The sequence below is a fragment of the Drosophila biarmipes genome, chromosome 2L (assembly GCF_025231255.1).
Source record: "Drosophila biarmipes strain raj3 chromosome 2L, RU_DBia_V1.1, whole genome shotgun sequence".
Classification (NCBI taxonomy): domain Eukaryota; kingdom Metazoa; phylum Arthropoda; class Insecta; order Diptera; family Drosophilidae; genus Drosophila; species Drosophila biarmipes.
In genome coordinates this window covers 22031003-22047106 of record NC_066612.1, presented here as the reverse complement: position 1 = coordinate 22047106, position 16104 = coordinate 22031003, and the positions used below count along the sequence as shown (strand labels likewise).

Sequence of the window (16104 nt, the reverse complement as noted above, 5' to 3'; positions counted from 1 at the left end):
GGACTTAGGCAATGGCGTAATAAAATTCGCAAACTCCACGGAAAAACTAAAATTCTTTGACTGCGATAACGTGAATTTTACAAAAATCGACGACATCGTGGTACCAAATTCGGCGAAAGCCGAGTTCAAAAAAGTTATTCTGAAAAGAATAAAGGTGTTTTCGACCTCTAACGAGGCCCTAACATTCAACACCTCGGTCATCGCCACTATCCGAACTAAGAGTGACGAACCCGTCTACTCCAGGTTATACCCCTACCCCATGGGGGCAGCAGACTTTGTAAACAGCGAAATCAAGGAACTGCTGAGCAATGGCATAATCAGGCCTTCCAGATCCCCGTACAACAGCCCTACTTGGGTAGTTGACAAAAAAGGGACCGACGAGAATGGCATCAGGAAGAAACGTTTGGTAATCGACTTTAGGAAACTAAACGAGCAAACAATTGCCGATCGCTACCCTATGCCAAGCATTCCCATGATTCTAGCGAATTTAGGGAAAGCCAAATACTTTACTACCCTAGACTTGAAGTCAGGGTATCATCAGATATACTTGGCCGAGAAAGACCGGGAAAAAACCTCGTTCTCAGTTAACGGAGGAAAATACGAATTTTGTCGACTACCTTTCGGATTAAAAAACGCAGGTAGCATATTCCAAAGAGCCATCGATGATGTACTGCGGGAAGAAATAGGCAAGATATGTTACGTGTACGTCGATGACGTTATTGTTTTTTCCGAAAACGAAACCGAACATGTTAAGCACATCGATATAGTGCTTAAGCGACTGCTCGACGCCAACATGAAGGTGGCTCGAGAAAAGACTAAATTCTTTAAAGAAAGCGTAGAATTTTTAGGCTTCATAGTTACTAGAGGGGGAACAAAAACAGATCCCGAAAAAGTCAGGGCAATACAAGAATTCCCAGAACCTAAAACCCTCTTTAGCCTCAGGTCCTTCCTCGGCCTGGCGAGTTATTACAGAAGCTTTGTCAAAAATTTTGCCTCCATTGCCAGGCCCCTTACTCATATTCTCAAAGGGCAAAACGGAGCAGTCAGTAAAAACATGTCGAAAAAAGTTCCTATTACGTTTGATGAAGCCCAGCGCAATGCGTTTGACCACCTGCGCAATATCCTGGCATCAGAAGATGTCATTCTAACGTACCCCGACTTTAAATTACCATTCGACCTAACCACCGACGCTTCAGCCAGTGGAATAGGCGCGGTATTGTCCCAGAACAAGAGGCCCATTACAATGATATCGCGCACGCTTAAGGATTGCGAGCTAAATTACGCTACCAACGAAAGAGAATTGTTAGCGATAGTTTGGGCCATAGGCAAACTACAGAACTACCTTTACGGCACTCAGGAGGTTAGGATCTTCACAGACCACCAGCCGCTGACTTACGCGGTATCTGACAGAAACACCAACGCTAAAATCAAGCGATGGAAGGCCTTTATAGACGAAAACAACGGGAAGGTGTTTTACACGCCAGGGAAGCAAAACCTTGTAGCCGATGCGCTGTCTCGGCAACACTTGAACAACCTAGAGGCTGAGCCTCAGTCCGACGCTGCCACGGTGCATAGCGAGCTTTCGCTCTCATACACCATCGAGACTACGGATAAACCCCTAAACTGCTTCAGAAACCAAATTATTTTGGAAGAGGCAAACCAACCACTTCGGCGAGACTTCATTGTTTTTGGCAATAGAACTCGCCACGTCATTTACTTTAATAACAAAAACCTACTTGTCCAATCTGTTAAAGAAATTATCAACGCCAACGTCGTAAACGCGATCCACTGCGACTTTCCGACACTAGCTTGTGTTCAACATGCCTTGAGGCAGGAGTTCCCTGCAACGAAATTTTGGCATTGTAAAAACTTTGTCACTGACATTACAAATACCAATGAAAAGCTGGAAATTGTTAATGCCGAACACAACCGCGCCCACAGGGCTGCGCAGGAAAACGCCAAGCAAATTCTTCGCGACTACTATTTTCCCAACATGTCAAAGCTGGCCAGCGAAGTCGTCGCAAATTGCAAGGTCTGCAATAAAGCCAAATACGATCGCCACCCCAAACGACAGGAGTTAGGAAGCACCCCAATTCCTTCATATGTAGGGGAGATGTTACATATTGACATTTTTTCTACCGACAAAAAGATCTTCCTAACTTGCATCGATAAGTTCTCTAAGTTCGCCATCGTACAGCCCTTATCTTCTAGGGCAATAGTTGATGTACGGGCCCCTATACTCCAATTGGTAAATTTCTACCACAAAACTAAAACCATCTATTGTGACAATGAGGCTTCCTTCAATTCTGAAACGATTACGTCTTTGCTGAAAAATCAATACAGCATCGATGTCATTAATGCGCCACCGCTTCACAGTAGCTCCAATGGCCAAGTGGAAAGATTCCACAGTACCTTGGCAGAAATAGCCAGGTGCCTCAAAATCGATAAAAAAATTGACGACACTGTGGAATTAATTTTGCGGGCTACAGTAGAATATAATAGATCGTTGCACTCAGTCACGGATTGTAGGCCAGCAGAAGTTATCCATGCCAGCAGCGACGAGGCTAATTCGGCTATTAGAGCCAAGATCGACAAGGCGCAACAAACCAACCTCGATAGAATTAACACTTCAAGACAAAACAGAGTCTTTGAAGTTGGGGAAAAGGTCCTCGTGCGCAATAATAAAAGACTCGGAAATAAGCTGACGCCGCTCTACTCGGAAGAGCGCATAGAAGCAGACCTAAAAACGTCTGTTCTCATTAAAGGGAGGGTGGTCCATAAGGACAATATAAAATAAACATCTCCGCCATCCATACTCGCCCTTATGTTATTCAGAACTCAACATTACTACCATCTCCACAGGCTTGCCGTTATACTCGTCTTACTGCTGTCCATAGCGAATGCGAGAATTACCGACTTCTCTCACGCGAAGTATATTCCGGTACTGGACGGGAATGTCCTGGTGTGGGAACAATATGGCCTAGTTAGGCACTCGACAAATTTGTCTGAGTTCTCCAGCATAATTGACTCTACGGTCAGAATGCTGGAGCTGTCCCCACAGTCGCATATGAGGAAGTTATTGGAAGTGGACGTCGATCATGCCCAGAACATTCTGGATGAATTAACCGTGCACCATAGAATGGCCAGGAGCCTAGATTTCCTGGGCACTGCACTTAAGGTCGTGGCAGGCACGCCCGACGCGGAGGACCTCTATAGAATTAAGACTAACGAAGCAGCGCTGATCGAAGCAAACAATAGGCAGGTTGTAATCAATACAGAAACACAGAAACACATTAACCAACTTACAGATACAGTAAATAAAATCCTCAAGGAAAAAAGGGACGGGTTAGTTGACTCCGGCCACCTTTTCGAAACACTTCTAGCCAGGAATAGAATCCTCATTTCAGAATTACAAAATTGCATGCTCACAATCACACTTGCCAAGAACAACATTATAAATCCGGTTATATTTAATCACAATGACCTTAAATCTATCTTTGACGAACAGCTCACAGAGGTCCCCATAGTCAGTCTTATGGCTGTATCTAAGATTAAAATTTTTCAATCTAATGTCTTTATCCATGTCTTAGTTCAGTATCCTAAAGTTAAGCGTATTTGTAAAAAAGTCCTGCTCTTCCCGGTCGCGCACTACCATACTATTCTACAAATAGAAGATAACAGCGTGGCGGAATGCGACGACGAAGTCCTAGCAGTTTCCGACTGCGCCTCCACCAACTTGGCCACATTTTGTAAAAAGGCGCCGCACGACACCTGCGCCAGGCAATTACATGCAGGCGGGGCGGCTACATGCCGGACGCGGCCCAGTAATCTGGAACCACTTACAATCGTGGACGACGGAATAATGATCGTCAATGAAAAACTCACGAGGATCACCATCGATGACGGTCCCCCAACAACCATAATAGGGACCCACCTTATTACTTTCGAAAGGAAGGCGGTGGTTAATGACTCCGTGTTTTTGAACCTCGGCTTCTCTGTGAAAAAGAGCCCAGGGATCGCGGCCTCCCCATTAATCAACATAACGGGACATGATCACATATTGAGTTTGCCATTACTGCAACGGATGAACGAGCACAACCTGCGTCTGATGCAGGAACTCAGAGATGACGTGTCGGCGGGAGGTGCACCTAAGATGTGGTTCGCCGCGGGAGTTGCCGTCAGCTTTACATTATGCGGCCTGGTCCTGCTCCAACATCACTGCAGGCGCAAACGAGAGGCATCCCGATTACGAAAGTCCATCGACGAATTGGCTGTCACCGAGGACGGCGTCTAATTTAAAGGGGGGAGTAGTTAACAACCAACTCCCAACTTGGGCTGAGCAGGCCAATTCATATTCCCTTTATTAATATTAATCACTATTATTATATTATTATTACACTTCTTATACCACTCGTGTATGGTTCGCCTCAATTTGAGGTCCACCCTAATGAGCCCAAGTGCTGAGCCAACATATTGTGCCAACATATGGGCCGTGGCTTTGTCCCATTGGCTGACAGCGAACGTATGACTTCTGCAAAATGTGCATGGTCAGCGGTCTGCCACGGGCATCCGGTCATGCATGAGCCTTTGTTAATTCTTAAGTTCAGTTCATATAGGATATTCAATAAATAAAGAGCACCAGCTCCTATTAATGAAACTCCGGCACTTAGCCGTTAAATCTTTAATTAAAATATACTGACTGAGTCTCTAGGCCAGCAGGTAAAGAAGGGCAGTCACCCTTCCAACGTAAACTTCCTAATCTTCAGTGGATAGGAGTAGCCAGCCGGCTCCTCAAGAATCACCAACACCAAGTACGCGTGATCCCCCCTGGATCCAACACCCGTCCCATAAGAATTGGGACTGATATTAGTGACTGCTGCGTGGGACCTGCCCGCCAGCCGATCTGTATTATATAACAATTAGTGACTACTGCGTGGGACCTGCCCGCCAGCCAACCCCCATTAAATCTATAATTTACTATCCCTGGTACCCTAGACTGATACCGACGGAAGAGGCATTAATGCCGAATATCCTTGGAGTGATAGATACCTACAAGTGTGCCTTGTAAGTCTTTCAGTTCATAATACGCGCTTCCCAGCTTCTTGCGAACTCTTGCCTTTACAAAGGAAGGTCCGAATTTGGCAGTGTATCCCGTCTGGAAGCAGCTTTGTTTGAAGTTCCGGCGATACACCTCTTGTTCTTCCACGAATGAGACGTTTCGAGACCGAAGGTTATAGCGCTTCTCGTTTTCGGCGTGTTGTTCCAACATACGCTTACATGCTTTATCTCGAACAATCTCAAATGAGTCCTGGCGATTGAATTTTAGTGAACGATCATCAAGTAAATTTAATTTCCTTAACAGTGAGTAGGTAGAACCGGATGTTATCATATGCTGTCCAAAAACCATGTAATATGGAGAAGTTCCCAAACTAGCATGAACGGAGGACCTCAATGCACAACATATTCTGTTTAGGTGTTCGTCCCAGTCCTTCTGGTCTGGTCGCACATATGCTCGGATCGCAGCAATCACGGAGCGATTAACGCGTTCGGAAGCGTTAGCTTGCGGTGAATGCACCGCCGTTAATGTGTGTGTGATGCCATACTGCTGCATCAATTTCCGAAAAGCGTGAGAACGAAATTGTGATCCGTTGTCTGATACCACGGTTTCCGGAGCTCCATATGCCATGATCAGTTCTCCTTCCAAGTATTTTGTGACCGCACTGGTGTCAATCTTCCTAACTGGTTTAAGGAATACATATTTGGAAAAATGGTCTAGAACGATAAAAATTCCCACGTTCCCGCTTCTTGATCTAGGGTATGGCCCAAGAAAGTCTACGAACAATCTTTGGAAAAACCGTTGACTTTCCGGTGCTTTTCGTAATGGCGGTCGCAGTGTATAATTCGGCGCTTTTGTCGTTTTGCACACTTCGCAAGCGTTAATGTATGCCTTTACATCTGGCACCAGGCCAGGCCAAAAATAATAACGCCTCACTCTCTCTATGGTCTTATGTATGCCACCGTGGCAAGACATAGAACCATCGTGTGCTCTCTTAAGGATTTCTGGCACTAGTTCCTTCGGTATCCAGAGTTTCCATGCGTAATCATCGTGGACTTGTTCCCCTGTAGAATGCTCTGATTTCCGATACACATAGCCATTATCAGCTTTGAGGTCAGGAAAGTTAGCTTGATTTGCTTTTACTTTTTCTACTAGATCCACATATTCTGCTTTCTTAAACTCTTCAGAATCCAAGTCCACTAGAAGTCCTTCCCGTAAATCTACAGCGGCTATCACGTCTTCGTTGAAGCGAGACAACGAATCGGGAACAACGTTAAGGGAGCCTTTGCGATGCTCAATCTTAAAGTTGTACCTTTGCAAAGCCAACGCCCATCGTGCCAACCGGGAATTCAGGTCATGGTTGGACATTAACCACTTCAATGAGGCGTGATCCGTTATGATTGTGAATTCCATTCCTTCAACATATGCCCTGAAACTTTTGAGAGCTACGATGGCCGCTAAACATTCTTGCTCGGTTACAGTATAGTTGCGTTGGGCCTTGTTTAGCTTCTTGGAGATGAAGGCAATCGGACGTTCATCTCCTTCTTCGGATATCTGTACAAGCACAGCGCCTACCCCTGTTTTACTCGCATCGCAGTGTATTGCGAACGGTTTCGAGAAATCGGGGCTACACAAAACTGGAGCTTCGCTTAGACGTTGCTTCAGCTCCTCGAAGGCTTTTATAGCTTCGTCAGTTAGACTAAACTTTCGTTTGGTGGTCATTAAGTCGGTCAAAGGAGTAGCGAGTGAAGCAAAATTTGGCACAAACTTTCGATACCATCCACACAGGCCCATGAAACTTCTCAAGCTTCGCAGACTTTTAGGGACAGGAAAATTTTTTATTGCTGCCACCTTTTCGGGATCCGTCCGGATTCCACCGTCGCCTATGATGTGCCCTAAATATCGAACGCGTAGCATACAGAAATGACTTTTACCAATATTTAGAGTCAAACCTGCCCGTTTAATTTGCAAGGCCAATTCTCTCAGTACTTCGAGGTGCCGTTCAAATGTGGAAGAAACTACTAATAAATCGTCAAGATAAATAAAAACCTCTTTACGGAGATGGGCTGGTACCACCTTATCCATTAGTCGGGATATTGTGCTTGTAGCGTTACAAAGCCCGAACGGCATTACCTTAAATTGGTAGAGAGGTCTGCCTGGGACTGTGAATGCTGTTTTGTCGCGGGATGATTCCTCTAGAGGCACCTGCCAATAAGCGTCCTTTAGATCCAGGCTTGAAATATACTCAGCTCTTGGTAACCGACTTAAGATTCCACTTATTTGAGGAAGTGGGTAAGCATCTTTCTCGGTGAAACTGTTCACCTTCCTACAGTCCAAACAAATTCTTACTTTGCCAGGTTTGTTTACCATTACGATAGGGGATGACCATGAACTTTCGGATTCTTCTATTACTCCCAATGCTATCATTCGGTCGATTTCGGTGTACATGGCCTTTTCGACCGCTGGGGAGACGGGGAAATGGCGTTATTTAATTGGTTTTGCCGTTCCCACATCAATCGAATGCGATATCAGGTTGGTCTTACCGAGTCCTTCTTGTTTAAATGACGGAAAACAATTTATTACATTCGCTAGCTTGGCTCGATCGCTCTCAGACAATTTATGCTGATCAACATCCGCTTTAGCGTTACTTTGCGACGATTCTAATTCAGATATGCTTATATTTTTAGGAAGCAAGTCATACAGCCTCCAGAAATCTATACCCAGATATAAATCCTGCTTCAGCGATGGTACCACATAAAGCTTTATGTTACTTTTCTTATCGATGTATTCTACTTCGACTTTCACATGGCCCAGTATCTGCTGCGATCTTCCATCTGCCGTGGTAGCATGACCTTTTATCTTTTTATAGTTACCGCTAGCTTTTATCTCCTCCGCTAGCCTCCCACCAACACAACTAATCGAAGCTCCCGAGTCCAATAAGCCATAGACAGTACGATTGAACACTTGAACTGGTAAAAATGGGCGAGGATCCTTCTGCCCAGCCGGAATTGAATTAATGTACTGGACCCCAACGTTGCATATCTTTATGTTCTCCCAATACGCCTTTATCCGACGAGAGCTTCGGGATAGACGTATCTTTGAGTGTGATTGAAAGTTGCATTCCGAGATATCTAGCTTCTTTAAGTCAGGTATTTTACTATGAAGTAACGAATTAATAGCCGGTCTTTGTTCGTCTGGGTTGGGGAGTGCTGCTACCATAGCTGCCTCCTCTATTAGTCGGTCATCGTTGCTTGGCTGCGAACGGCACTCGAGGATTTCTGTTTGACAAGCGACCTCGAAGTGCCGGGTTTTGAGTTTTTTGAGCACTTGCTGCAACTAGGTTTATATGTATTGGCGGCTCCACAGCCGTAACAAAATATTCTTCTCTCGGTCACGCAGTCCTGATACCGGTGCCCTTCTTTGCGGCAATTCCAGCATGACAGTGCAAGCGCAGAGATATCCCCTTCATTTTCAGATTCCGTTTCCTGAAGACTTTCTGAGGTTTCAGCAAACTCTGAAACGACGCGCTTAAATGGCGTGTTTCTCATATACCCCTGGTATCGCTTAGCATCAGCCAAAAAATCTTCGCGCCTTCGACAAATTTCTCTCAAGTCTGAAACTGTTTTAATATCCAGATTCAGGAGCTCATGCCTTATTTACGTACGTAAGTTGTTCTTAAGGACTTTGTTCGGCGCCCACGGCTGCTCTAGCTGATCGACTAAATCAGATATCTTGTCGTAAAAGCAATCGAAAGTTTCATTCGGCTTTTGTTTTGTATTCCTGATTAACTCCTCGATATCCCCATCATCTCTATTTTGTCTAAACTGCAGACGTAGAGCTGAACAGAAATTATATGTGCTTTATGATATCGCCAATAGAACTCGTTGGCTTTTCCTTCAAACAAAACAGATGCGTTCTTACAGAGCACGGAAAAATTATTTCCTAACGTTTCCCTAGTCAGTGCTTCAACTCGGTAAATAAAATTGTCCACTGGTACTCCTCCTCCGGAATATTTAATCTTCCATCCGTTCAGAATATGTACCACTTTATCAGGACGGCTCAATAAATCGGATGTGGAACTTTGATGCGAAGCAGTTGAAACCGAAGTCATTCTTACGTCCTGTAGATTATCATCAGTTCCCCTACTCGCGTTGGCCCTATTACTAACGTCTCTAATAGTCTGTTGAGAAGACTGGTCACCCTGGCTATTATTAGCCTCTGGGCTTTGAGTTGCCCTCACCCTGGTTATGATATCAGATACAGAACTTTGAATTAATTCCACCATCCTTTCCGATAGAGTCGCTAGTAATCTGTAAAAAATTCATGTTGACACGCTGTTCTATAAACATCGACACCGCTAATCTCGCCTTTGCATATAGGACAGAGTGAATTTGAGCTGTTCTCAGCGTCCTTTTCCGGACATCGGTCTAACCCCATTTTCTAGCGACACTATCTCCTTATCCGAACAAATGTATCCCAAAAATAAACCGACCACAGTTAACTAACCGCAGTAATAAAATTAAAACGAAAAAATGTACGACGATCGTAACTTTGCGAAAAGATAAAAAAAATAAAAAATTTGTTTACTGAACTGATTGCTTGATGTCACACGAATCGAAGGGTATTTTCTTGTTACCATCCTTAGAAATGAGAAAAGATATATAAAGGCGCAATGACCTGGACTAAAGGAGGGAGACGCTAATTTACTTTACTCCGGTATCGGACAGTGACTTTTCGGAAAACATCTCACATGTATTCCAGATCCCGAATAAATTATAGTGCCCCTGTGAAAGAATAATAATTGTCATAAACTACTTTTGGATGTGACGCTTCTCTCAAGCAACGCCTGCATTTTCCGTTTAGATTAGTTTGTGATTTTATTTAAGTAAGTAAGTAATGGCATTTCAAACCGGGACAGAAATTGACCTAAGTGCGTGTGTTTTCTTCCCCTTTTTCCTCAGCTTGTTAAGTGCCAAATTTAGGAAGGTTTCTTTGATAATTCTTGATTTTCGGTCAAAAAAAATAATGTTAATATTTATACAGTTTTGATTTCCGAGAAAAATGTAAAATTTACAAAAAACCCTTGAGATGAGGAGAAGGAAATAAAAAAAATGAAAAAGAGTCGAATTGGTTTATCCATGAGTCTTAATGAGTAAACTCACTAAGGCCCTAGCGTTGGGCGCCACCTTTGATATTAATAATAATTAATTATAACTGTAACGTGTAACGTTCGACTGAGGGACTAATTTTCGAAAGAATCTGTGATGGCGTGGCACGCTGTAGGTCCGGCGCTAGCTCGTGGCTTTGGGGTGGAGGTCTTGCTCTCACAGATTTAGTTACGATGCACACATTATTATTAACATCTCAAGAAATTGAGCGTGCTTGCGACATTGAAAGGAGCTAGTCATATAAATCGGAAGAACGATAAACCAAATTCAAAAAAAAAGAAATGAAAAAAAACAGCATGTAAAGCAAAGTTCAAAGAAAGAGGGATGTAACTATTTGCGTGGCCGCTGGTGTAATTGCGCCCGCTTATCGCCCACCCTACCTAGGTCGCCTTCCGCTAGAGCATGGCTCTGGTGCCCCCTTTTTTCCCTACGACCGTGGAATCATCAGCTTAGTTCAGCAATACGTTTCTTTTAAGTTTCCATTTTTAATGACAAAATTCAAAAGATCTTAATGTTATCAAAGAAAATATAGTAAGTAATATAAACAAAAGAATAATTCATTATAATATTTTTCAAAAAAAAATAAGTTCAATTTCGTATTTATATAATTTTGGTGAGCGTATTTAAAACCCAAGAATATGTTTAGGTATCAACTTCATTATTGGGGTTCTTTTTTTTTTTTTCTCACGTATAATTTTTTTTCCACTATTTCGACAGTTTTCTTTATAAGTTAAATAGATTGGTTTAAATGACCGAGTTAATTTCTTTTAAAGGTATAGAATAGATTAACTACTAGTATTAATTTAATAATTGAAATATCTAGTAAAACATATTATAATTAATATTGTTTCCTTTTCCTTATTTAATTGTTTTCTTGTAATTGGTGTCTATTAATTCTCGCCCAAGACTAAACAAAAGTTTCACCCATATATTTAGATACCATTCGAATGCGAATATAAATTAAACAAAGACAACTCACTCAGATTTCCATCGGCGAAAGATCGATCTTCCGTTCAACGTACAGGCTGAAAAAAAATCAGGCGTTTCATACCGCCCTATGGGTTAAATACTTTCACTTTTCTTGGCGAGTGCAAACGATTGGAAGAAAACTTTTCTGATCACAAACCCGGCATTTTACATCGCGAATATCCCTCTCTCAAAAAAAAAAAATGTATGGCCTAGATCTTTCTGTCTTGTGCCCTTGGTTAAATGTCGGAGGTCCCTCCTCTTCTACACTAGTTGTCTGGGGCTTGTCGATCGTCGCTGGCACCAATGGGCCAAGCCCCAGTGGCTCACGCAATGACGACGCCAACCGGGGAATCTAATCGGCTCCTCTGACGGCTAAGCGAACTAGCGATGCGCGCGCCTCAGGCAGCGGTCTCTTGGGCACTTCTCCGGCTTGTGCTTCTCCGATGTGGCTGGTCCTCCGGTAGGGCTTCCTCTTACGGCGGGGCTACTCCGGTGCGCTCCTCGACAGGGCGCTCCTCTGGCGGATGCTTCTCCGATGCGGCAGGGTGCTCCTCTGGCGTATTCTCTGCGGCAAGGTGCTCCTCTGGCGGATGCTTTGCGGCGGGGTGCTCCTCTGGCGTGCGCGGTGCGGCAGGGTGCTCCTCTGGCGGATGCTTTGCGGCGGGGTGCTCATCAGGCGTGCGTGGTGCGGCGGGGTGCTCCTCTGGCGTATGCTTTGCGGCGGGGTGCTCATCAGGCGTGCGCGGTGCGGCGGGGTGCTCCTCAGGCGTGCGCGGTGCGGCGGGGTGCTCCTCTGGCGTGCGCGGTGCGATTTGGCTGCCTTTCTGCAGCTCTGCGAAATTTGTGTGGCTACTGTAAATTTTTAAGTGCGGGAAAATCGAGCACAAGGTTAACCCACCTGGTGATTTTGGGGTTCTTATGCCCCAAAAAAAATGTTCCACAGATTTAAAAAAAATAAATTCGTGATCGGACTTGGGGCCCTATCTCAGGGGCTTTCTTACATCTCCTGCCTGAGATACACGTGGGATGTTACCAATTTTACCGGAATAGAGAGTGAGTGCATCTGCACTCAATGACGACTTGATTTGAAAAGACCGAATCAAAATTAGCGTGGGGTAATTGGGGCCATCGGCGGAAATGTTTCACAGCTGAGTCGAGCTTTCCAAAGACTCCCTGCGCCGGCTGACCTTCGATGAATTACCATTCTCATTGGTATTACCCCGATAGCATTGCACCCAAAATTTCGGATATGCAACGAAGCTCGGCTTACATATACTGAAGAGAAGCATACTTCTAGGATGAACTAAAACGGCCACAAAACCTCAACAAATACCCAGCACACATAAGATCACAAATACAATTAAAACAACCTGAAATAAAAATTGTATGGACCCCAGGACACTCCAACATTAAAGAAAACGAACTCGCAGACAAAACGGCAAAAGAAGCAACGAAAATGCCACTTATATACACTCCTGCCCATATTTATGCGACACCTCGATAATTTTAGTTTCGACCATCGTAGGAGAATGGGAAAGCAAAAAAAAGCCAAATTGAGTATGCCGAACGAAAGCTGTATTAGTTCGGCTTTAATTCTGATCTTCTTATCTCTGGTTGCATCTTGCTTTTTCAAGTAGCGGTAACAAAAGCTCAAAAGCTCCATTTTTGCTATGCCTGCAATTCTAACAAAATTATACGACACTTTTCAATTTTATTTGATTTAAGTAATGTTTTAATGTTTAAACTGTCATTTTATAATTAATTTGGCCACCGCACTATGGTCCAGAACCCGTTTTTTTTGGCATAAAGTCGAAAAATTGAGCTACAGGGTTCAAACTTTGCAGAATTTATTTTTATGGCATTAAAAATTTCTAAAAAATTTTCTTCCAAAAAATTGGGTTAGTGCGATCACGCCCACGCCTGCCGCCCCTGCAAACTGATTAAGAATAAATATATATTATTTCCTGTTCTATTCAATTACTTACTCATTTTTTAAATGCAATTTTCTTCTTCATGCATTTCATAATTTACTGTTATATCACGATTTTCATTGAATTTATAAACAGATGGTTTGAGATTATTAATTTGAGAATCTAAAAAGTTCTTTTCCATCATTATGTGTGCCGTAGTTTCTTTTAACCATTCAATTTTTAAAGGTCTGCAAAATCGTATAGATTGCGGTGTTCTATTATTCCATATGTTGTGATCAAAAGCGTCTATAATTTTTATGGGTATAACAGAAGTCACAAAAATAGAGTGATCTGAAAGCTGTTCACCAGTTGTTTTGGTATTAAACTTCTGCTTGTGTATTGAATGACCCGATCAACCATCAAATCCATAGCTGCATATTAGTTTAATTTCAGAGCTGTTTGGAAACTGGCTTAAAACATCGGCTTGCATTTTAATAATTCTGTGCGCAGTATGATCCAAAAGGTTTTGTAATGACACTTGGGCGGCAGTTTCTGTAACTTTTATATCTCCAGGACGGCATTGTAATTTAGATTCCATTATTAGACTATAGGATGGATAAATGTCATGTACTACTGTTTTGTAAGAGAATTATCCAGGAGGTATGCCAAACCTTCATCGGGTGTAAGTGGAATGGGTTTTTGCACATCAAATTGTTTTCTCGATTCAGTTGAGTATTCGGGTGTTGTTATGGCTTTTTTTTAGAACAAAAGCCGTGTCCTTCTTGCTTTGTTTCTTTGCAGAGACTGCTGCAGCACGTGCCAGAAGATTTGTGTCACAATTATTTTCATTTGCGAGCTACGATGCCAATTTCCTTTTTAATCTTGTACCCGCATTCGTGTAAGATAAGGTTGGACGTTCCATCTGCTGTGGTGTTTTGCAGGATTCATCAATAGTAATTGATATTTTTGATTCCAACCATACAGTATGCTTAGACATGAACCGTTTAAGCATGTAGTTATATTTGGGAAGCCGTTTATGAATATAACTATTAAAATTACTAATTTTTTTTGTCTATTTCCTTTATCGTATTGGATTCCAAAGCGTTTTTATTAATTTTTGTGTATATCCAATCAGATACACATTGATTTTTGCGATTGCCGCTGCGCCATGAATGAATGAATAAACTCAAACGTGCCTATAAATTACCAAAATGCGAAAAAAGGGGGACGAACGGGGATGAGTTTTTGGTTTGTAGCTAAAGACAACACTCACAAGTACATTCTGGACCAATAAGTTGTTGTCAGCATGGAGCAGCTCATTAGTTATATTCCACGAACCACGGAGAACGCATGTTAGTTTTCTAAAAACATACACATAAATTGGACATTACACAACACTAAATACGTAGAACTACACATAAAATAACAATATACATTAAATAGTGCATACCTTGAGGATTATTTTTCATATTTTAGTTTAATTTTTCGGACTAAATTAAACCGTGTAACACCACTCAAAGCAAGTAAATATTTTGGCGCGAATTTCTATTTGGAAATCAGCTGATCGCAATTGCACTTTTAAAAGCTCACAATAAGCTTTGGTGGCACATTTAAAGCTTTTAATTAACATTTTTATAATGTATGAAGAATTTACTTTAAGATAAAAACAAGAAAACAACGATATATTGACATAAAAAAATCGACTTTATGCCAAAAAAAAACGGGTTCTGGACCATACTGCACCGTGAGCCTTTCCTACCTCAAAAAGCCTTTTAGGCATTGAATTTGTCAAATTTTTTAATAAATTTATATCTAAAAGAGCCCATGAGCCAGAATTTCTTCCTTAAGGCTTTCAACGCTCTCAAACAGAAGACGCTCTTCCAATACTCTCTTATAATCTCCACAATTCATCCTGCAGCTTGTGAAGCAGAGATCAAGCGTTCCCGACGCATTAAAGGCTCCCCAAACCATTGCGGATCCGCCTCCAAAATTTCGTTTGGAAAAAATAAGTGGATCCTTTCTCAAATCTCTCCAAAAGTGCCGAAAACCATCTGGGCCGTCAAGATTAAATTTGTTCTCATCAGAAAAAATTATCTAAATGAGAAATTATGAACAAATCTGTGTAAACAAAATCGAGCTAAAATTGCATACCGAGGCCCAGTTTCTCTGAAGGTTGTTTTCAGCAAATTGAAGTCGCTCTGTTTTGTGGCGCGGCTTTAAGGACGGGGCCTTTTTCAATATTCCTCTAACAATTATCTCGGATGTTTTCAGCGCCCGCCAAACAGTCATCCTGGACACAGGCTTAGTGCAACCTGCGGCAATGGTGGAGCATGAGGCAAAAAAATTTCTCGCTTCCAAATTATGCGACGTTTATCGCGGTCATCCAAATAGTGCAATTTTATAATAATTTATTGAAAGACACGTTTGGTGACCGCCTAATTTCACGTTTTGGACCTGTAAATTGGCCTCAAAGATCTTGTGATTTAACACCGCTAGACTACTTTCTGTGGGGCTAAGTACAGTCATTGGTCTATGCGGATAAGCCACAAACGCTTGACCATTTGGAAGACAACATTCGTCAATCGAATAATCTATCGTTGTTTTATGCAACTTAAAGTTCTATACCTCTAAAAAAACACCCATTACAATGTATATGTGTATAATATGTACAATAGGGTGGTTTAAAACAAAAATCCTTGTTCTTACCTTATTTTATGGTAGATTAAAGTCTGTAAAAAATGTAATCAAAAAATTACTCATACGACATGTGATCCAGCCTGTTCAGGCTTTTTGTACGTAAAATAGTAATTATTGGTTAGTTAGTTTTTCGTTTCTATGTTTAATTACACAGGCCAAACGATGATGTTCAGGCGAATTAACTTTCCAGGAATAAGCGTAGTTCTACGGTTGGCTACTGATGGTAAGTTCATTAAAAGAAGTCTGAAGTAACTTATTGTTTTGGAGGTCGCTAATCTAATGACAAGAAATGTTGCAGAACACA

The 16104-nt window shown here is 42.3% G+C and overlaps 1 protein-coding gene across 1 annotated transcript; it reads right to left on the bottom strand.

Annotated features, from left to right (window-relative positions):
• Positions 1 to 5017: 5017 nt before the first annotated feature.
• On the bottom strand, positions 5018 to 5863 carry LOC122818828 (uncharacterized protein K02A2.6-like). The gene has a single exon (XM_044094212.2). It carries the CDS (start codon positions 5684 to 5686, stop codon positions 5018 to 5020), a length of 669 nt encoding a protein of 222 aa, XP_043950147.2. The 5' UTR covers positions 5687 to 5863.
• Between the last annotated feature and the right edge of the window lie 10241 nt (positions 5864 to 16104).

Excerpts from the sequence above, each read along its gene's own strand:
- LOC122818828 (XM_044094212.2), bottom strand. The coding sequence starts at position 5,686 with ATGGCATATGGAGCTCCGGAAACCGTGGTATCAGACAACGGATCACAA.